Source organism: Cololabis saira, chromosome 16 (genome assembly GCF_033807715.1).
Source record: "Cololabis saira isolate AMF1-May2022 chromosome 16, fColSai1.1, whole genome shotgun sequence".
Lineage (NCBI taxonomy): Eukaryota > Metazoa > Chordata > Actinopteri > Beloniformes > Belonidae > Cololabis > Cololabis saira.
Genome location: NC_084602.1, coordinates 268,820 through 291,604, shown reverse-complemented (window position 1 = coordinate 291,604; position 22,785 = coordinate 268,820). Strand labels below are relative to the sequence as shown.

General features: G+C 49.3%; 1 protein-coding gene across 1 annotated transcript in view; it reads right to left on the bottom strand.

Annotated features, from left to right (window-relative positions):
• The window catches only part of tecpr2 (tectonin beta-propeller repeat containing 2), a 101,096-nt gene that overhangs the window by 6,478 nt on the left and 71,833 nt on the right, over positions 1-22,785 (bottom strand). Inside the window, exons 24-26 of the mRNA XM_061743833.1 lie at positions 15,286-15,434; positions 15,072-15,213; positions 14,851-15,000 (exon numbers count right to left, since the gene is read on the bottom strand). Of these exons, the coding sequence (XP_061599817.1) occupies positions 14,851-15,000; positions 15,072-15,213; positions 15,286-15,434 (441 nt within the window). The remainder of the gene's footprint in view (positions 1-14,850; positions 15,001-15,071; positions 15,214-15,285; positions 15,435-22,785) is intronic.

Sequence of the window (22,785 nt, the reverse complement as noted above, 5' to 3'; positions counted from 1 at the left end):
TTCCACTCAGAAAAAGTGCTTTCAGTCAGTCTGCATTCTCTGTTAAAACTGCACACGAATGGAACTCCATCCCTACAATTATCAGAGAACTGGACAAATACACTTTATTTAGAGCTCATTTAAAGAAATGGTTGATTAATACTCAGCTCTGTCAGCACTAAAACTTAATTGGCACCTTTCTTTATTTCTGTGCTTTTGTACTTTTCTGTACTTTCTGTATCTTTTCTGTACTTTTTTGTATTCTTACATCTGTCCAGGGACTACAGATGAAAAATAGCCTCTTGGCTAACTCTGGCACATTTACAGCAATGTTTTTATTGATGCGCATTGTCCCTGTCAAATAAACCAATAAATAAATAAATGAATATAGCCACCTGCAGCCACCTGCAGCCACCTGCAACCACCTGCAGCCACCTATAGCCACCTGCAGCCACCTATAGCCACCTGCAGCCACCTATAGCCACCTGCAGCCACCTATAGCCACCTGCAGCCACCTGCAGCCACCTGCAACCACCTGCAACCACCTATAGCCACCTGCAGCCACCTATAGCCACCTGCAGCCACCTATAACCACCTGCAGCCACCTATAGCCACCTGCAGCCACTTATAGCCACCTGCAGCAACCTGCAGCCACCCGCAGCCACCTGCAGCCACCTATAGCCACCTGCAGCCACCTATAGCCACCTGCAGACACCTGCAGCCACCTATAGCCACCTGCAGCCACCTATAGCCACCTGCAGTCACCTATAGCCACCTGCAGCCACCTATAGCCACCTGCAGCCACCTCCAGCCACCTGCAGCCACCTGCAGCCACCCGCAGCCACCTGCAGCCACCCGCAGCCACCTATAGCCACCTGCAGCCACTTATAGCCACCTGCAGCCACCTATAGCCACCTATAGCCACGTGCAGCCACCTATAGGTCATATATAGGTCTGTAACCGGGTCAAGTTCAATCTTTCAAATTTCAGGTTCATTCGAGATAACATGTCAACAGAGGCAGCTAAGATGTTTATGCATTCTATGGTCATTTCCCATATCACTTACTGCTTAACAACCTGGTCGCAGGCTAGCACCACTACTCTAAAACCATTACAGTCTTTGTATAAACGAACACTCAAAATCCTTGATAAGAAATCAGTATATTTTCATCATTGCCCAATACTAAAAAAATATAACTTGTTGAGTTGGGAAAATATGATTAAATATGTAGATGTTTGTCTTATGCACAAGATTATATACGGCCTGACTTCTCCTCCACTCAGACACTTTGTCAATATTAGAACAACTGCTGATCGGTTCACAAGAGGTGCAGCAAGAGGGGATTGTATTATTCCACTCAGAAAAAGTGCTTTCAGTCAGTCTGCATTCTCTGTTAAAACTGCACACGAATGGAACTCCATCCCTACAATTATCAGAGAACTGGACAAATACACTTTATTTAGAGCTCATTTAAAGAAATGGTTGATTAATACTCAGCTCTGTCAGCACTAAAACTTAATTTGCACCTTTCTTTATTTCTGTACTTTTGTACTTTTCTGTACTTTCTGTATCTTTTCTGTACTTTTTTGTATTCTTACATCTGTCCAGGGACTACAGATGAAAAATAGCCTCTTGGCTAACTCTGGCACATTTACAGCAATGTTTTTATTGATGCGCATTGTCCCTGTCAAATAAACCAATAAATAAATAAATAAATATAGCCACCTGCAGCCACCTACAGCCACCTGCAGCCACCTACAGCCACCTATAGCCACCTGCAACCACCTATAGCCACCCGCAGCCACCTGCAGCCACCTATAGCCACCTGCAACCACCTATAGCCACCTGCAACCACCTATAGCCACCTGCAGCCACCTATACCCACCTGCAACCACCTATAGCCACCTGCAACCACCTATAGCCACCTATAGCCACCTGCAACCACCTATAGCCACCTGCAGCCACCTATTGCCACCTGCAGCCACCTATAGCCACCTGCAACCACCTATAGCCACCTGCAACCACCTATAGCCACCTATAGCCACCTGCAGCCACCTACAACCACCTGCAGCCACCTACAGCCACCTGCAACCACCTATAGCCACCCGCAGCCACCTGTAGCCACCTGCAGCCACCTATAGCCACCTGCAGCCACCTATAGCCACCTGCAGCCACCTATAGCCACCTGCAGCCACCTATAGCCACTTATAGCCACGTGCAGCCACCTGCAGCCACCTGCAGCCACCTATAGCCATCTATAGCCACCTGCATCCACCTATAGCCACTTGCAACCACCTATACACACCTGCAGCCACCTATAGCCACCTGCAACCACCTATAGCCACCTGCAACCACGTATAGCCACCTGCAACCACCTATAGCCACCTGCAGCCACCTATAGCCACCTGCAACCACCTATAGCCACCTGCAACCACCTATAGCCACCTATAGCCACCTGCAACCACCTATAGCCACCTATAGCCACCTGCAACCACCTATAGCCACCTGCAGCCACCTATAGCCACCTGCAGCCACCTATAGCCACCTATAGCCACCTGCAGCCACCTGCAGCCACCCGCAGCCACCTGCAGCCACCCGCAGCCACCTATAGCCACCTGCAGCCACTTATAGCCACCTACAGCCACCTATAGCCACCTGCAACCACCTATAGCCACCCGCAGCCACCTGAAGCCACCTATAGCCACCTGCAACCACCTATAGCCACCTGCAACCACCTATAGCCACCTGCAGCCACCTATAGCCACCTGCAGCCACCTATAGCCACCTATAGCCACCTGCAACCACCTATAGCCACCTGCAACGACCTATAGCTACCTGCAACCAACTATAGCCACCTGCAGCCACCTATAGCCACCTGCAGCCACCTGCAGCCACCTATAGCCACCTGCAGCCACCTGCAGCCACCTATAGCCACCTGCAGCCACTTATAGCCACCTGCAGCCACCTATAGCCACATATAGCCACGTGCAGCCACCTATAGCCACCTGCAGCCACCTACAGCCACCTGCAACCACCTATAGCCACCCGCAGCCACCTATAGCCACCTGCAACCACCTATAGCAACCTGCAACCACCTATAGCCACCTGCAGCCACCTGCAGCCACATATAGCCAACTATAGCCACCTGCAGCCACCTATAGCCACCTGTAGCCACCTATAGCCACCTGCAGCCACCCGCAGCCACCTGCAGCCACCCGCAGCCACCTATAGCCACCTGCAGCCACTTATAGCCACCTGCAGCCACCTATAGCCACCTATAGCCACATGCAGCCACCTATAGCCACATGCAGCCACCTACAGCCACCTATAGCCACCTGCAACCACCTATAGCCACCCACAGCCACCTGAAGCCACATATAGCCACCTGCAACCACCTATAGCCACCTGCAACCACCTATAGCCCCCTGCAGCCACCTATAGCCACCTGCAGCCACCTATAGCCACCTGCAGCCACCAATAGCCACCTGCAGCCACCCGCAGCCACCTGCAGCCAACTATAGCCACCTGCAGCCACTTATAGCCACCTGCAGCCACCTATAGCCACATATAGCCACGTGCAGCCACCTATAGCCACCTGCAGCCACCTACAGCCACCTACAACCACCTATAGCCACCCGCAGCCACCTGCAACCACCTATAGCCACCTAAAGCCACCTGCAGCCACCTATAGCCACCTATAGCCACCTGCAACCACCTATAGCCACCTGCAACCACCTATAGCCACCTGCAACCACCTATAGCCACCTGCAGCCACCTTTTGCCACCTATAGCCACCTGCAACCACCTATAGCCACCTGCAGCCACCTATAGCCACCTATAGCCACATGCAGCCACCTATAGCCACATGCAGCCACCTACAGCCACCTATAGCCACCTGCAACCACCTATAGCCACCCACAGCCACCTGAAGCCACATATAGCCACCTGCAACCACCTATAGCCACCTGCAACCACCTATAGCCCCCTGCAGCCACCTATAGCCACCTGCAGCCACCTATAGCCACCTGCAGCCACCAATAGCCACCTGCAGCCACCCGCAGCCACCTGCAGCCAACTAGAGCCACCTGCAGCCACTTATAGCCACCTGCAGCCACCTATAGCCACATATAGCCACGTGCAGCCACCTATAGCCACCTGCAGCCACCTACAGCCACCTACAACCACCTATAGCCACCCGCAGCCACCTGCAACCACCTATAGCCACCTAAAGCCACCTGCAGCCACCTATAGCCACCTATAGCCACCTGCAACCACCTATAGCCACCTGCAACCACCTATAGCCACCTGCAACCACCTATAGCCACCTGCAGCCACCTTTTGCCACCTGCAGCCACCTATAGCCACCTGCAGCCATCTAGAGCCACCTATAGCCACCTGCAGCCATCTAGAGCCACCTGCAGCCACCTATAGCCACCTGCAACCACCTATAGCCACCTGCAGCCACCTATAGCCACCTGCAGCCACCTGCAGCCACCTATAGCCACCTGCAGCCACCTGCAGCCATCTATAGCCACCTGCAGCCACCCGCAGCCACCTATTGCCACCCGCAGCCACCTATTGCCACCTGCAACCACCTATAGCCACCTATAGCCACCTGCAGCCACCTGCAGCCATCTAGAGCCACCTGCAGCCACCTATAGCCACCTGCAGCCACCCGCAGCCACCTATAGCCACCTGCAGCCAGTTATAGCCAGCCGCAGCCACCTACAGCCACCTGCAGCCACCTACAACCACCTGGAGCCACCTACAACCACCTGCAGCCACCTATAACCACCTGCAGCCACCTACAGCCACCTATAGCCACCTGCAACCACCTATAGCCACCCGCAGCCACCTATAGCCACCTGCAGCCACCTATAGCCACCTGCAGCCACCTATAGCCACCTGCAGCCACCTATAGCCACCTGCAGCCACCTGCAGCCACTTATAGCCACCTATAGCCACCTATAGCCACCTGCAGCCACCTGCAGCCATCTATAGCCACCTGCAGCCACCTATAGCCACCTGCAACCACCTATAGCCACCTGCAGCCACCTATAGCCACCTGCAGCCACCTATAGCCACCTGCAGCCACCTATAGCCACCTGCAACCACCTATAGCCACCTGCAACCACCTATAGCCACCTGCAACCATCTATAGCCACCTAGAACCACCTATAGCCAACTGCAACCACCTATAGCCACCTGCAGCCACCTTTTGCCACCTATAGCCACCTGCAACCACCTATAGCCACCTTTTGCCACCTATAGCCACCTGCAACCACCTATAGCCACCTGCAACAACATATAGCCATCTGCAGCCACCTATAGCCACCTGCAGCCACCTATAGCCACCTGCAGCCACCTATAGCCAACTGCAGCCACCTATAGCCACCTGCAACCACCTATAGCCACATATAGCCACGTGCAGCGACCTACAGCCACCTGCAGCCACCTACAGCCACCTGCAACCACCTATAGCCACCCGCAGCCACCTATAGCCACCTGCAGCCACCTACAGCCACCTGCAACCACCTATAGCCACCCGCAGCCACCTATAGCCACCTGCAACCACCTATAGCCACCTGCAGCCACCTATAGCCACCTGCAGCCACCTATAGCCACCTGCAACCACCCGCAGCCACCTATAGCCACATATAGCCACGTGCAGCCACCTATAGCCACCTACAGCCACCTACAGCCACCTGCAGCCATCTAGAGCCACCTGCAGCCACCTATAGACACCTGCAACCACCTATAGCCACCTGCAGCCACCTATAGCCACCTGCAGCCACCTATAGCCACCTGCAGCCATCTATAGCCACCTGCAGCCACCCGCAGCCACCTATTGCCACCTGCAGCCACCTATAGCAGCCTATAGCCACCTGCAGCCACCTGCAGCCATCTAGAGCCACCTGCAACCACCTATAGCCACCTGCAGCCACCTATAGCCACCTATAGCCACCTGCAGCCACATATAGCCATCTGCAGCCACCTATAGCCACCTGCAGCCACCTGCAGCCATCTATAGCCACCTGCAGCCACCCACAGCCACCTGCTGCCACCCGCAGCCACCTATAGCCACCTGCAGCCACCTATAGCCACCTGCAGCCACCTATAGCCACCTGCAGCCACTTATAGCCACCTATAGCCACCTGCAGCCACCTATAGCCACCTGCAGCCACCTATAGCCACCTATAGCCACCTGCGACCACCTATAGCCACCTGTAGCCACCCACAGCCACCTACAGCCACCAGCAGCCACCTGCAGCCACTTATAGCCACCTGCAGCCACCTATAGCCACCTGCAGCCAGCTGCAGCCACCTGCAGCCACTTGCAGCCACCTGCAGCCACCTACAGCCACCTACAGCCAACTATAGCCACCCGCAGCCACCTGCAGCCAACTATAGCCACCTGCAACCATCTATAGCCACCTGCAACCACCTATAGCCACCTGCAGCCACCTATAGCCACCTGCAGCCACCTGCAGCCACCTATAGCCACCTGCAGCCACCTGCAGCCATCTATAGCCACCTGCAGCCACCTATTGCCACCTGCAGCCACCTATAGCCACCACCTATAGCCACCTGCAGCCACCTGCAGCCATCTAGAGCCACCTGCAGCCACCTATAGCCACCTGCCACCACCTATAGCCACCTGCAGCCACCTATAGCCACCTGCAGCCACCTACAGCCACCTATAGCCACCTGCAGCCATCTATAGCCACCTGCAGCCACCTACAGCCACCTGCAGCCACCCGCAGCCACCTGCAGCCAGTTATACCCACCCGCAGCCACCTATAGCCACCTGCAGCCACCTATAGCCACCTGCAGCCACCTACAACCACCTGCAGCCACCTACAACCACCTGCAGCCACCTACAACCACCTGCAGCCACCTAAAGCCACCTGCAACCACCTATAGCCACCCGCAGCCACCTATAGCCACCTGCAGCCACCTATAGCCACCTGCAGCCACCTATAGGCACCTGCAGCCACCTATAGCCACCTGCAGCCACTTATAGCCACCTATAGCCACCTGCAGCCATCTATAGCAACCTGCAGCCACCTATAGCCACCTCCAACCACCTATAGCCACCTGCAGCCACCTATAGCCACCTGCAGCCACCTATAGCCACCTGCAGCCACCTATAGCCACCTGCAACCACCTATAGCCACCTGCAAACACCTATAGCCACATGCAACCACCTATAGCCACCTAGAACCACCTATAGCCACCTGCAGCCACCTTTTGCCACCCGCAGCCACCTGAAGCCACCTATAGCCACCCGCAGCCACCTGAAGCCACCTATAGCCACCTGCAACCACCTATAGCAACCTGCAACCACCTATAGCCACCTGCAGCCACCTATAGCCACCTGCAGCCACCTATAGCCACCTGCAACCACCTATAGCCCCCTGCAGCCACCTATAGCCACCTGCAGCCACCCGCAGCCACCTGCAGCCACCTATAGCCACATATAGCCATGTGCAGCCACCTGCAGCCACCTACAAACACCTGCAGCCACCTACAGCCACCTATAGCCACCTGCAACCAGCTATAGCCACCCGCAGCCACCTATAGCCACCTGCAGCCACCTATAGCCAACTGCAGCCACCTATAGCCACCTGCAGCCACCTATAGCCACCTGCAACCACCTATAGCCACCTGCAACTACCTATAGCCACCTGCAACCACCTATAGCCACCTTTTGCCACCTGCAACCACCTATAGCCACCTGCAGCCACCTATAGCCACCTGCAGCCACCTACAACCACCTGCAGCCACCTATAGCCACCTGCAACCACCTATAGCCACTCGCAGCCACCTGCAGCCACCTATAGCCACCTATAGCCACCTGCAGCCACCTATAGCCACCTGCAGCCACCTGCAGCCACCTATAGCCACTTATAGCCACCTGCAGCAACCTGCAGTCACCTATAGCCACCTGCAGCCATCTATAGCCACCTGCAGCCACCTATAGCCACGGGCAACCACCTATAGCCACCTGCAGCAACCTATAGCCACCTGCAGCCACCTATATCCACCTGCAGCCACCTATAGCCACCTGCAGCCACCTATAGCCACCTGCAGCCACCCGCAGCCACCTGCAGCCACCTATAGCCACCTGCAGCCACCCGCAGCCACCTATAGCCACATATAGCCATGTGCAGCCACCTGCAGCCACCTACAGCCACCTGCAGCCACCTACAGCCAACTGCAACCACCTATAGCCACCCGCAGCCACCTATAGCCACCTGCAGCCACCTATAGCCACCTGCAACCACCTATAGCCACCTGCAACCACCTATAGCCACCTGCAACCACCTATAGCCACCTGCAGCCATCTAGAGCCACCTGCAGCCACCTATAGCCACCTGCAACCACCTATAGCCACCTGCAGCCACATATAGCCACCTGCAGCCACCTATAGCCACCTATAGCCACCTGCAGCCACCTATAGCCACCTGCGGCCATCTATAGCCACCTGCAGCCACCTATAGCCACCTGCAGCCACCTATAGCCACCTGCAGCCACCTATAGCCACCTGCAACCACCTATAGCCACCTGCAACCACCTATAGCCACCTGCAACTACCTATAGCCACCTGCAACCACCTATAGCCACCTGCAGCCACCTTTTGCCACCTGCAACCACCTATAGCCACCTGCAACCACCTATAGCCACCTATAGCCACCTGCAGCCACCTACAACCACCTGCAGCCACCTATAGCCACCTGCAACCACCTATAGCCACTCGCAGCCACCTGCAGCCACCTATAGCCACCTGCAGCCACCTATAGCCACCTGCAGCCACCTATAGCCACCTGCGGCCATCTATAGCCACCTGCAGCCACCTATAGCCACCTGCAACCACCTATAGCCACCTGCAGCCACCTATAGCCACCTGCAACCACCTATAGCCACCTGCAGCCACCTATAGCCACCTGCAGCCACCTACAACCACCTGCAGCCACCTATAGCCACCTGCAACCACCTATAGCCACTCGCAGCCACCTATAGCCACCTGCAGCCACCTATAGCCACCTGCAGCCACCTATAGCCACCTATAGCCACCTGCAGCCACCTATAGCCACCTGCAGCCACCTGCAGCCACCTATAGCCACTTATAGCCACCTGCAGCCACCTGCAGCCACCTATAGCCACTTATAGCCACCTGCAGCAACCTGCAGTCACCTATAGCCACCTGCAGCCACCTATAGCCACCTGCAGCCACCTATATCCACCTGCAGCCACCTATAGCCACCTGCAGCCACCTATAGCCACCTGCAGCCACCTGCAGCCACTTATAGCCACCTATAGCCACCTGCAGCCACCTGCAGCCACTCGCAGCCACCTGCAGCCACTTATAGCCACCTGCAGCCACCTATAGCCACCTGCAGCCAGCTGCAGCCACCTGCAGCCACTTGCAGCCACCCGCAGCCACCTGCAGCCACCTATAGCCACCTGCAGCCACCTATAGCCACCTGCAGCCACCTATAGCCACCTGCAGCCACCTATAGCCACCTGCAGCCACCTGCAGCCACTTATAGCCACCTATAGCCACCCATAGCCACCTGCAGCCACCTATAGCCACCTGCAGCCACTTATAGCCACTTGTAGCCACCTGCAGCCACTTATAGCCACCTGCAGCCACCCGCAGCCACCTACAGCCACCAGCAGCCACCTGCAGCCACTTATAGCCACCTGCAGCCACCTATAGCCACCTGCAGCCAGCTGCAGCCACCTGCAGCCACCTACAGCCACCTACAGCCACCTATAGCCACCTGCAGCCATCTATAGCCACCTGCAGCCACCTATAGCCACCTGCAACCACCTATAGCCACCTGCAGCCACCTATAGCCACCTGCAACCACCTATAGCCACCTGCAGCCACCTATAGCCACCTACAACCACCTGCAGCCACCTATAGCCACCTGCAACCACCTATAGCCACTCGCAGCCACCTGCAGCCACCTATAGCCACCTGCAGCCACCTATAGCCACCTATAGCCACCTGCAGCCACCTATAGCCACCTGCAGCCACCTATAGCCACTTATAGCCACCTGCAGCCACCTGCAGTCACCTATAGCCACCTGCAGCCACCTATAGCCACCTGCAGCCATCTATAGCCACCTGCAGCCACCTATAGCCACGGGCAACCACCTATAGCCACCTGCAGCCACCTATAGCCACCTGCAGCCACCTATATCCACCTGCAGCCACCTATAGCCACCTGCAGCCACCTATAGCCACCTGCAGCCACCTGCAGCCACTTATAGCCACCTATAGCCACCTGCAGCCACTTATAGCCACTTGTAGCCACCTGCAGCCACTCACAGCCACCTGCAGCCACTTATAGCCACCTGCAGCCACCTATAGCCACCTGCAGCCAGCTGCAGCCACCTGCAGCCACTTGCAGCCACCCGCAGCCACCTGCAGCCACCTATAGCCACCTGCAGCCACCTATAGCCACCTGCAGCCACCTATAGCCACCTATAGCCACCTGCAGCCACCTATAGCCACCTGCAGCCACCTGCAGCCACTTATAGCCACCTATAGCCACCTGCAGCCACCTATAGCCACCTGCAGCCACTTATAGCCACTTGTAGCCACCTGCAGCCACTTATAGCCACCTGCAGCCACCCGCAGCCACCTACAGCCACCAGCAGCCACCTGCAGCCACTTATAGCCACCTGCAGCCACCTATAGCCACCTGCAGCCAGCTGCAGCCACCTGCAGCCACTTGCAGCCACCTGCAGCCACCTACAGCCACCTACAGCCACCTATAGCCACCCGCAGCCACCTGCAGCCACCTATAGCCACCTGCAGCCATCTATAGCCACCTGCAGCCACCTATAGCCACCTGCAACCACCTATAGCCACCTGCAGCCACCTATAGCCACCTGCAACCACCTATAGCCACCTGCAGCCACTTGCAGCCACCTTTAGCCAAATGCCAAAAATCAGGGCTGTTATGCACTGCAATGTGTACATGTCAGAGTGATGACCAATGTCCTTGTTTAAATGTGGAGTTGTAATCCTCAAGCATACCAAGGCAATGGGTAACCAAAGAACTTGGAAAAGGACTGCAGAAAGAAATACTAATTCAAATGAAATTCCAAAGACAAATGGCACACAAGCAAACTAGAAAGGTATAAAACAATTTACCAAAACAAGTGACCTATGGAACTTACAGAAGAAGACAGATGAAAGCAAAGCAATTCAGCTAGAAACATGAAAGAAAATATACAGAAACAAGATGTGATCTGTAGAACTGTTCAAGGGAAGTTTCATGTTTTTTTTTTCCCTATTCACTTAAATTTTTCGATGTTTGAATTAAGAGCATTATGCTTTGTTTGCATAAAAAAATGAATTCTCAGACAACTTGCAATGGTGTTTTTCTTAATTATTATGTAATATGGAATACATCACATATCATATACACACTGGGAACATTTAAGAGTGATATTGACTGAATATTTATGTCGGCCTTAAAAATGACACAAATAATGCTTAATTTCACCTTAAAAGTTGGTATTTTGCATTATATATATATATATATATATATATATATATATATACACAAAAAGGCACTGAGCCTCCACTATATCCTTGCTACAAACCTAGACTATAGATCTAGACCAGTAGCGACGCTGGCGCGGGTTTCCGGGTTATAAAAACCCAATGTCAACAACATTTCAAAGTAGAGGGCCCCCCTCTGCCCTAAGGGGGGCCCAATGAGAGGGCCCCGTTTTGTGTGATATGTTCATATATAATCGTAAAATTTGTAGGTTATAATAACGATAAAATGTGCATTGTGCGGCCAACTGTCCTGAACGCATCAGGGCTGTGAGCCAACCTGATTGGCTGGAACTTAACTTGTTTCGTTTTTTTACATTTGAACTAACTCGTCTTGTTGTCCGACTGCGGCATTTTGGAGGGAACTTTGAAAGAGGAAAAATGGAGAAGAAAAAGCACCAGTCTGGATCGTTAAAAAGAAAGGTAAAAGAGAGAAAGGAGAGGCTTGTTGCTTCCTGTCCGCCGCTCACCTCATATTTTGCAACGGCGCCGGTGGCTGATGCGGAGGCTAGTGTTAGCTGTAGCGGCCGTTACATTGTTTTCCACGTTACTTGGAATATATTGTTCGAACCGAGGATGATGTTCTGGAGTTCGGAGTCTGTGAATTGGTGCAGCGGCAACAAGTGCAGAGACAGCAATCGGTGAGCACATAAATAATGATCAGAATGTTATTGCCTTGACCACCTTAATGTACCTTGTGTTGTTGTCAACTGTAATAGACCGCCGAGTCTATTTTCTATTTGAATGCATATTGTGTGCAGTTAATACATTTTTAATAGGCTATGCGTTTTGTTGTGTTTAGACCGCCGTGTCTATTTTCTATTTATAGATCTCATTAATGGCCTTATAGACAATTGTGTCTATATTCTATCTGAATAGATTGTGTAATTGTAGTTTACATTTTATGTTTTAAGTTATATTAAAGATGGTTTGGCTTAGACCCTGTGAGTCACTGTCACACCAGCACCAAGGACAGCGATGCTCTCAGATTGACGGCTGTCAGGCTGCGTGGCGTGTGTGTGTGTGTGTGTGAACTGGTTTGTGGCTTTCTGAGGCACCTAGGCTTGCTTGGCTCAGTAAACGTGAGCATTTGTGTTGTTTGCTGGGTATGATGAGGTGTCCGTTATCTTTAAGTTGTTGAATAGTAAAATAATTATCATAAGGGCCCATTGAGAATGCTCCGCCCCCTCTGTGCTGAAACCCACGCTCTGCCACTGGCGGAGGCTAAAACAAAACAGAAGAAATCAGGAGCACAGAAACGAAAAGATAGAAAAGGCCATTGTAATGGCACCTTAAGTTGTTTTATTGTAATTTTATTGAGTATGTCTTTGTATTGGGACTGAGTTGGGAATGTTTAATGTGAATTTTATTTATATGCTGCTATGTTGGTCAGTCATGTGTTTTTTCTTATTTATTGTATTTATTTATTTTGCCATTTTGTATAAAATACCAGTCTGAGATGGATGTTTGTTTAGCCCTATATGATGCAGTGAGTTGGAACTTGGAGGTCATTGGTATTTTGCTGAATGCAGCAATAAAATGAGGAGGATAATAATTATAATTGTTGTCATGACACTTTCTTTGGCTTTCTCGTTTCTCATTCAGTTTTTACTCCTTATATTGTCTAAAATTGAATAGGGGAATACACAGAGCTTTGCCCTGTTGCACTATTCACCACCCTGCAGTTATTATTATCCTGTGCTATGCATTCATCTGCTGATCTGGAATGGTCTTTTTTGTTATAATCATTGAAGCTGCTTGTGGCTGTCAATCTGTTTCTAAACGACTTAAAGTCATGCAAAGTTAACCGATCCGAACCGTAAGATCCCAAAAATTTTCAGTTTAGGCCTCCGCTACGCGGGGGCCCCTTTGGGCTCAGAACCCATAAGGGATTACACCTGGCGACGCCCCTGATCTAGACACTTAATTCATCATCTTTGAATGCCTACTTACAAAAAAACTTGGGGAAAATGGTCCAACGACTGAGCAAGACAGGCAGTTTGGCGGCCATTTTAATATGCAAATTAGAAGGTCAAAAACTCAAAATTTTGCTCGGGTACCGGTTTTTTTTGGATTCAGCACCCTTGAAATATGTAAAGTAGGCCGGTTCCCGACTTGTACCCATAAATGCTCCTTACATTCCCTTTTTGGGTACATCCCGTCTAGTCTATAGCTTGTTTGGTTTCTTCTGTTATCGGACACAAGGTTTGTTATGACACACCTGAAAAATGCCTGGTGCTTCATGGCAAGTCTGGTGACAGAATAAATAAAAATAAAGACAAGCAAAATAATTTGTTTACTGCATGAACTTTTGCAATTTTTCTTTTTTTGCACTTTAAATGGATATTGAAAAGCCTATTTGAGTTATTTATTTCACAATAATTATTGTGAAATTATTATTTCACTAGTTATTTTACAGTCATATAATTTAGGCAACAGCTCAAAAAACAGTTTTAATAACACTAACCCAAATCAATATCGGATAGAATCGAATCTGATAATCGATTGTGAATCGAAATCGAATCGATTCTTGACATTTGAATTGATACCCAGCCCTACTTTCCTTTACAGATCCTTTAAAGATCACCAGCTGTGTGTTCTGCTATTTCATCATGTTGTCTTTGTATGTTTATGTTATGTTATGTTTACTTAGATATACGTATTATATTTATATCATAGTTATATTATATTTATTATAGAGCTTACATCTGGTATTAAACGGGTTATTTTTGTAAAAATGATATATATTTATACAAATTAGTGTATAGTATAAAAAGTAAATTCAGACATATGTTTAGTTGTTCCCCCCACTCCTTTTCGAACATGTAACTGAAATATGTTTTGATGTTGGTTTTTTTTTATTTATGTGGTGCAATGCCCACCTGTATTTGTTTTTCTTATCGTTTTTTCTTGTTTTTTTTAATACATGTTGGAAATAAACAAAACGAACGAACGAACGAACAGGCTGAAACTCCAGATTCCCTGAAAGGCTTCAACGATATTCTGCTCTGTAGAAGAACATAGAAAATCCCTTCTATTGTTACTCTGAGGAACGTTGCTTCAAATCCAGTTCGCAAAGAGTTGATTTAATTTAATTTAATTTAATGAAAATCTTGTTTGATTTTGAATTTGGGGCAGCAACACATCTTACTCACACTTATGGGTGGAGAAACACGGAACTATTGGGTTCATACCGTTCCAAAGAAATAAAAGTTAAAAGCAGAAAAATCTGTTTTTTTTCCAATGTGGTCTCAACATTTCCCGTCTCAGTCGTGATGTGTCTTACCAGTAAACCAGTTGGCGTGTCCAGGGATCTTCTTCCAGTAGTCCCCTGCAGGGTTTCTGTCAGAGATACCGTAGCGACGAGCCAGTTCTCCATTGACACATCGAACCCATGCGGTCCGACAGCTGAGGACCAGCTGACTGACCGCCAGACCTGCAGGCACACACAGACCAGTCAAACCAGTGTCCCAGCAACAAACGGCCCACACCTGCACACAGCAGTACCTGGAACCAGCTCCCAGCCCGTCCCAACCGGCATCTCATCGCTGAGGCCCGTCCTCACAAACACCCCTCCTCTGTTGTCCACGGCCCACAGGAGGCGGTCGTTCGGACTCGTTTGAATACTAACCACCTGCACTCCGATTGGCTGCAGAGATGCAACATCACAGTTACTTGGACAGGTCCAAACACTGGTGGAGCTATGTGGAGGCTGCGTTACCTGTGCAGGAGGTTCTATGTGGATCCAGGCCGGCAGCATCATGCTAGGGTTGAGCGGCTGGGTTCCAACTCTGAAATAAACCACTCCTCGACTGTCCACTGCCCAGACGTTCTGACTGCCACAGCTCACGCTGACCAGACGAACGGCTCCTGTAAAACACAGGCCACATCCGTGTTAGAGGCTCACACAGCCGTGCTGGGAACCTGGAGCATGAGCTTCCAATAACCCGTACTAAACCCTCCCATGGTGCTCTGTTCCTACATCAGAGCGGTAGCAGCACACGCGTTCAGGTGAACGCAGGTGAAAGAGGGAGTGATGTGAGAGCTGCTCCAGACACCATGACAACCATCAGCAGGCAGGGTCAGAACAGAACTAGAACCAGAGACGCGCCTCCACCGGATCACCTAAAAGCTCCCACACCGGGGGGAGTCAAGGTGACACCTGGACCCCTGCACGACCTGGACCCCGGACTCCTACATGTCTGGACACCGGACTCCTACATGTCTGGACCCCCGACTCCTACATGTCTGGACCCCGGACTCCTACATGTCTGGACCCCGGACTCCTACATGTCTGGACCCTGGACTCCTACATGTCTGGACTCCTACATGTCTGGACTCCTACATGTCTGGACCCCGGACTCCTACATGTCTGGACTCCTACATGTCTGGACCCCGGACTCCTACATGTCTGGACCCCGGACTCCTACATGTCTGGACCCCGGACTCCTACATGTCTGGACCCTGGACTCCTACATGTCTGGACCCTTGACTCCTACATGTCTGGACCCCGGACTCCTACATGTCTGGACCCTGGACTCCTACATGTCTGGACCCTGGACTCCTACATGTCTGGACCCTGGACTCCTACATGTCTGGACTCCTACATGTCTGGACTCCTACATGTCTGGACCCCGGACTCCTACATGTCTGGACTCCTACATGTCTGGACCCCGGACTCCTACATGTCTGGACCCCGGACTCCTACATGTCTGGACCCCTGACTCCTACATGTCTGGACCCCGGACTCCTACATGTCTGGACCCTGGACTCCTACATGTCTGGACCCTGGACACCTACATGTCTGGACCCTGGACTCCTACATGTCTGGACTCCTACATGTCTGGACTCCTACATGTCTGGACCCTGGACTCCTACATGTCTGGACCCCGGACTCCTACATGTCTGGACCCCGGACTCCTACATGTCTGGACTCCTACATTTCTGGACCCCGGACTCCTACATGTCTGGACCCTGGACTCCTACATGTCTGGACCCTGGACTCCTACATGTCTGGACCCTGGACTCCTACATGTCTGGACCCTGGACTCCTACATGTCTGGACCCTGGACTCCTACATGTCTGGACTCCTACATGTCTGGACTCCTACATGTCTGGACCCCGGACTCCTACATGTCTGGACTCCTACATGTCTGGACCCCGGACTCCTACATGTCTGGACCCCGGACTCCTACATGTCTGGACCCCGGACTCCTACATGTCTGGACCCCGGACTCCTACATGTCTGGACCCTGGACTCCTACATGTCTGGACCCTGGACACCTACATGTCTGGACCCTGGACTCCTACATGTCTGGACTCCTACATGTCTGGACCCTGGACTCCTACATGTCTGGACCCCGGACTCCTACATGTCTGGACCCCGGACTCCTACATGTCTGGACTCCTACATTTCTGGACCCCGGACTCCTACATGTCTGGACCCTGGACTCCTACATGTCTGGACCCTGGACTCCTACATGTCTGGACCCTGGACTCCTACATGTCTGGACTCATACATGTCTGGACCCCGGACTCCTACATGTCTGGACTCCTACATGTCTGGACCTCGGACTCCTACATGTCTGGACCCCGGACTCCTACATTCCTGGACCCCGGACTCCTACATGTCTGGACCCTGGACTCCTACATGTCTGGACTCCTACATGTCTGGACCCCGGACTCCTACATGTCTGGACTCCTACATGTCTGGACCCCGGACTCCTACATGTCTGGACTCCTACATGTCTAAAATTATAAAATGAGTTCACGAGGAGCACTGTGACAGTAGGTGAAATGCTGCAGAGAGCAGACCAAAGTAATCTGAGATGGGACAATGTCAAAACGTTATAGACGGTTAACTTATTAGGGATGAAAGTACGAAACCGCTGATGTGAAGGTGACTCCGAGAACAAGTGAAAGATCAGAGACAAGAGTCTAACTCTGTTTGACCCTCAGTGCTTGAAGACTTTCAGACGGTTCTGGCATGATGAAGACATGATTCGGGGTAGAAATTAATGACTCCCCCACCCCCACATCGTAGGTAAAGACAGTTTTGTAGGACGGCCATTCGCCAGTTACAGACTGGTTGATGTGAAACAAGACCAGAGACTATTCAACCTGATTAAAACTACAACTGAAACATCTGATTTAATTTTTGTTGAATAAAAAGTCCTAGCAGCTATTAAATGTTTTGTGCATATTAAGACACAATCCCCCATCTAATCTAATCACCTCGGTCCATGTTTGACCAGGAAAAACCCAGACTTGTGGGCATCCTGATGTGACCCCAAACAGACATCCAAGTGCCTCTCCTTCAGTCTGCTGAGCAGAGGTGTCTTCATCTTAAACAAAACAATTCATGCATTAAGTATTTTTGTATTTATTTTGATACACACATAAATAGTGATAGTGCCTGCTGCATGGGGTCATAGTGCTTTTGGCATAAATAACAGACCAAACCAGACCATACCTTCCTCAGTTTTAGACGGTGGGCCGAACGCGTTTTTCGTGTTGTTGATCGATCCCTATCGATAGAGTACACAGTTTTTTATGTGTGATATTAAACAATTCTATAGAGTCTGGGAAAATTTGTTGGCAGCTCTGATTTGATCATATATTTTCACAAACTTGTATTTTAATTGTCACTCTGCTCAGGCAAATTGCGGGATAACTCTAGCTGATGAACCAATCAGATTGTAGTTTAGAGAATATCAACCAATAGCGGACGGCCTTAGGACCCCAAAAATGTGAACGTGCTAAGCGGGAGAACTGACAGCTCCGTCTTTTTTACGACTTCAAAATCAACTATTTAATGTTATTAAATGTAAATATATGATATAGAATCACCATCATCATTAATATATGTATATAACATGATTGTCTAATCTGAGATTCTATACAAATTCCTTTGCAGGTGCTAAAAAATGGCCAGTGTTCTGATTTATTTTTCTATGCAATCTCATATTGTTGTGTGAAATATTAAAGAGTCATTTTAATACATATATATGTATATATTTTTTTTTTAAATAGAAACTGACTTGTTTTTAAGCTTCTAGAGTGTAATTTGATGTGTTCAGAAGAATAACCTAATACACTACAATATTCAGCAAGTGATGAGTCTGAGTCGTTTTCTCCACTTTGATTTGATGTATTTTATTTTTTAAGTCATCTCATTTACATAAACATACACATATAACAGAGGTTCCAAGTCACTTAAAGAGAGCACCCCATCAGGTAGCATCAGAAGCTGTCTCTGCTGATTTGTTGAATGCTAAGGAGAGAGGTGAGGCAGCATTTGTTAATTTTTTTTTTGAAGTGGATTTCCATGCTCCACTGAAAAAAATGAAACTAAAAACATTTAAGGACACAGCAACCTCAAGTGTAACAAAAGTGAGAGACCGGGAGATAGTCATCAAAGCAGACAGAGATCTTTTTGCAAGGCTTATTGTGGTCGGAACAGCAAGGAAGATAGACATAGAGGAAAAGCTGGTCTACAGTATGGGTCCCTTGCCTGCAGCAATTGCGAATATTGATGGCTCTCTTGTGAAAACAGACAAAGCCAAATTAATGCACTCTCTAGTCTAGAAGGATCAGTAAGTCCACCAGCAACAGTTGAAATCCCTGATGGTTCAACATGGGTGTGTGATGCAATGGCACTGATACAGGCTATGACACCCCAAAATACATTTGGAAGGTTTGCCAACAGTGTACTAATGTACCTGATCAATACTGCCAAAGCAAGTAAATTTAAAGTGGTGCACTTTGTCCCTGATATCTACAAGACAATGAGCATAAAGAATGCAGAACGAGACCGACGAGGAACAAAAGGATGTCAGTTGACTACAATATATTCAGCTGAACAGAAAACACCCAAACAATGGTCTAAGTCAGTGTTTCTCAATCCTGGTCCTCGTGGGCCCCTGTCCTGCATGTTTTAGATGCTACCCTGCTTCAGCAACACCGTAATAAAAGTACCTGTGTCATCAACAGAGCTGTGCAGACCTTGGTGACAAGCCGATGAGGACCTTTAATTAGAATCAGGTGTGTTGGTGCAGGGAAACATCTAAAACATGCAGGACAGGGGCCCACGAGGACCAGGATTGAGAAGCACTGGTCTAAGTTCTTGTCTTGTGGTAACAACAAAGAACAACTGCAACAGTTTCTCTTTGAGACGTGGTCCCCCCCAATGGCCCATGGATGGAAGATTGAGGGAGACTTCTTTGGGATTGACTGGATGACACTTCCCCCAGCCCCTATTGGCATCCTGGAACTTGTGTACTGCTCCTGTAAAAAAAACACAATGTGTTAAAGGGAGATGTACATGCAAGCAGAACAAGCTACCATGCACAGACATGTGCCTTTGTTTGGACTGTGAGAATATTTCAAACTAAGCCTAAGTGTAGGCTTGTTTTTTGCCCTTTGGCAAACTAAAAAAGTAACTGTCTAAACAAAAAAAAAGGAAATAATCGAAATAAAATAAGATTCAGTTATTATTTTTATTATTGTTGATTTTCTGTTTGATTAAATACTTTAATGTTCAAATGTTCAAGGGTGGAAAGTGCACACACAGCCTACCAAACTGTGATGCCTTTCATAATATTTTCATTATTGTTAATTTTTTGTTTGATGAAATATGAATTAATGAATTAATGACAAAGTATGTTAAGTGATCGTCAGTTGATGTGAACTTGTGTATAAATGTTAATGTTACCACTTCAATCTCTGTCTTGTCTCGTCACTTATAGGCCAAGTGAAGATAAAACTAACTTAGCCAACTGTAATACAGTCTTGGGTTTCGTCTAGTTTATAAACATGTCCAAAGTTTAATTCCACAAAGCGACAAACTGTCTTATATCTGTCTTATAGTCGGGAGTCTTGAGGTAATGTTACAACATGTTAGCATGCTAACGTTACATCAGACAACTTATAGTAGGCAGGGGTTAATTTGTGCCGGATCCTGCCGGAACAAGATCCGGCACCTCTCGATTTTGGCCTCCCTGCGTTCCGGGACTTATTTGGGCAGATCCGGCACCTCTCGTATATATAAAACAATAATAATATAAAAAAGTTTTTTTTTTAATGTATAAAAAATAATAATATGCATACATTCATTTACAGAACAAATCCCAAGCATTTCATGTTGTTTATAAAGATTTAACGTCATTTGAAAGAGTCGGAGATTTGTTGATGCAATGAAAAGATGGGCCAGCAAACCACGCCCCCGACCAAAAAAACTTTGGAAATTTGCTGGATCTGGGGCGATCTGGGGAGCCATCAGCGAGCAAGGCAAACATGTCAAAAAGACAGCTGAATTTACTGTATTTTTTCAAAAAGAAGGAAGAGTTGCATGATTCTTCAAAACGAATAAGAAAAGCAACAAGCGGCGATTAGGGCAGCTGCAGCACAATCAATGTGCTCCTTGCGCCGCGCAGCACATACACATGAATGGATTTGTGTCGGTTGCTGTGGATTATGTTCTCACTACAAATAAAAAAACGGGCTGAAGCCCCCCCAAAATTGATCTCAGCCCCCCCAAAATTAAGAGGACATTTTTCCCTTTCCAACGATACCAATATTGTGTTTGTACAATTTAAAACGGCGTTATTTTGGGGTTGATGCAGCCGCATCTCTCTGCCTGCAGTCACTGCACTCTGTCCAGCAATGTCCCGCCCACAGCTCCATCTGATTGGTTACACACAGAGACAGGCACGGGAAACAGCCAATCAGCGGTGAAGGCTGTCCATGCGCTGTGCTCACACACAGAGGAGCGGAGAATATTAGTTATTAATTATTTAGTTATTAATATTAGTTTAGCCGGGTAGAGAAGCTCCGGAGAGGATATGTTTCCAAGGTAAGTTAAGGCACCAGACACCTTATTATTGTTATTCTAGCTTTCCAAAGTGCACCAGATTGATGCATTTAAATGCATTATGCTCAAAAAATTTCCAGGGGGGGTGGGGGGCGGTCCCCCCCGCGGTACCCCCTCGATGTTCCGGGACCTCTTCATGGACAAATTAAGCACTGATAGTAGGTTATATAAATGCGATAACAGTGCTTTTTGCAGGTGTCCAATAGTGACTACAATGATATAGCAAATTAAGTATTGCTGTAAAAAGAAACTATGGATTTGAATATGAAATGTATCACCTTACCAGACAGCCGTATCCGTCGCGTGTGATTTCCACATGGATTTCCAGTCAATTCATCTGAGAGTATTTACTTCGTATATGGACAAATATCATTGGCAGACTGCAAGTCAGGTGACGCTGGAACTTATTGTTGATTGGTTTGCGGTATAGTACGCCAAAGCGTTTGCCTGATAAGTTTATCAAACATAAGTTTAGTTTTCATAAAAATTTGATCAAATTGAGACTGCCAACAAACAGAAACGTGTTCAGAAAAAATATATTAAGTTAATGTTATGAAATCAGCTACTCTATCGCTGAGGATCGATCATTTTAAAAAGCAGATAGCGACCCTCGGCCCACCGTCTATTTGCCTGAGCAGGTAAATTTGTTCAGCCACCGTTTGTCAAACCCACAGGCTCTGTGTTTTTGAGACGATCTGTGAAGATGAATAAAAAGTCATGTTTAAATCACGTACACGTTGGCTTCGCATGGATATGGTCCTAATGACTTGGAAACTTACTAAAGCCTGAATTTTGGTTCGGCGTTAAATCAACGCAGAGCCTACGCTGTAGGGTACGGTGGAGGCTACGTGCGCGTCGCCGCGTACCCTACGCCGTAGGCTCTGCGTTGGTGTAACGCAGAACCATAATTCAGCATTAACGTTACCCTCGCCTCGACAGCTCGTCCTTTCCTGCACTCGGACCCTCGCTGTCACCTTCCATGCATATTTGTGCACTACTTTCAGCCCTGACAAAATTGCCGATAATTGTCTGCCCTGTTTCACCAGCACTCTTGCTTCTCCTGGTCGCGAGGTCGCCTTTTAAAGTATCGTATCGGCCCGAATATTAGACAAATAAAAAAGACATGCTCGGATGCAAAAGAAACAATATTTACCTGTTTGAACAGCCAGGGAAAACCAGGGAAAGCCAGGACGCCGATTTTTAATACAACAAATTGCGGAAAAATAATTCTCAAGATTCCGTCTTCTTCTTCTGCTGGAGCCCTGTCGTTGATACAGCGCCTCCACAGCGGCGCAAGGCTGCAACTGCAGTTAAAATAACATCCATCCAGTCCAACGCCAGCCAGATAAT